This window comes from Alosa pseudoharengus, unplaced genomic scaffold (genome assembly GCF_046254945.1).
Source record: "Alosa pseudoharengus isolate Yale_2024_CS ecotype anadromous, Long Island Sound unplaced genomic scaffold, YU_APseudo_1.1 YU_APseudo_1.1_scf_21, whole genome shotgun sequence".
NCBI classification, from domain to species: domain Eukaryota; kingdom Metazoa; phylum Chordata; class Actinopteri; order Clupeiformes; family Clupeidae; genus Alosa; species Alosa pseudoharengus.
In genome coordinates, this window is record NW_027468674.1 from 30,404,782 (window position 1) to 30,405,791 (window position 1,010).

General features: G+C 51.3%; 1 protein-coding gene across 1 annotated transcript in view; it reads left to right on the forward strand.

Annotated features, from left to right (window-relative positions):
- Positions 1 to 251: 251 nt before the first annotated feature.
- The window catches only part of LOC143138324 (SH3 and multiple ankyrin repeat domains protein 1), a 41,526-nt gene continuing 40,767 nt past the window's right edge, over positions 252 to 1,010 (forward strand). The window contains exon 1 of the mRNA XM_076298820.1: positions 252 to 758. Coding sequence (XP_076154935.1) covers positions 252 to 758 — 507 coding nt within the window. The remainder of the gene's footprint in view (positions 759 to 1,010) is intronic.

The window sequence follows — 1,010 nt, forward strand, 5'->3', positions numbered from 1 at the left end:
TTGATTGCTTAATTAGGTTGCCTCAACATGACTCATGGTGGGAGGCTGTTTGTGAGCACAACATCATACCGTTCCCTACTACTGTATCTGGGACAAATGGTTAACTAAAATGAACTAATTTCTCTCTTTCTTGCCCCCCCCCCACTCCCCCACCCTTCTGTTTCCGAGAATGAGGTCGTCCCTGCTGCGGGTGGTAGCCATGTCAGGTCGCCATGACAACTGCTCAGCTTGGTGACGAAGTGCAGTGGAGCATGCTGGGTAACACCAAACACTACTTCCCTGGAGCACAGGAGAAGGATGGAGAAGAGGAGGAAGAGGAGGAGGAGGAGCGGGGCAGGATGGACAGAAGAGAGGGAGGACAAGGAAGGCAAAACGGAATGGTGGACATGGGAGAGCAAGAAGAGGAGTTGGGGATGCGAGGGGGTAGACAGCTGCGGGACCCCAAAGGGGAGGGACATAAACCAGCTGCTATTGTGATTGGACGACAGCGGGGAGACAGACAGCCAAAGTCTTCCATGGCTGTTGTGCAACGGGGGATCTCTTTCCCCACCAACCAGGAACTTGCTCATCTTCAACTGGCCAATCAGAAGCATGTGTATGCAGCCACAGCCAATCAGCAGCAGCTTTACCAAGCATCAGCCAGTCAACAGAGGAGGCGTTACATGATGGAGCGTAGCATGACAACGGTGTCACCGCTAGAGGAAACTCACCTGACCATGCTGGTGTTCCGCATCGGTATCCCTGACATCAAGCAAACGGTCAGTGACACATACACACACAAACACACACACACACACACACACACACACACACACACACAATGGTATGGAACTTCAGTGTGTTCACAAACTCTGTTCTTCTCTCTTCACACACACACACACACACACACACACACACACACACACACACACACACACACACACACACACACACACACACAAACACGCACACACATACTTACAAAAAAAAAAACCAAGCCAGGATGGCCAGGGCTTAGGTAACTGTACAGT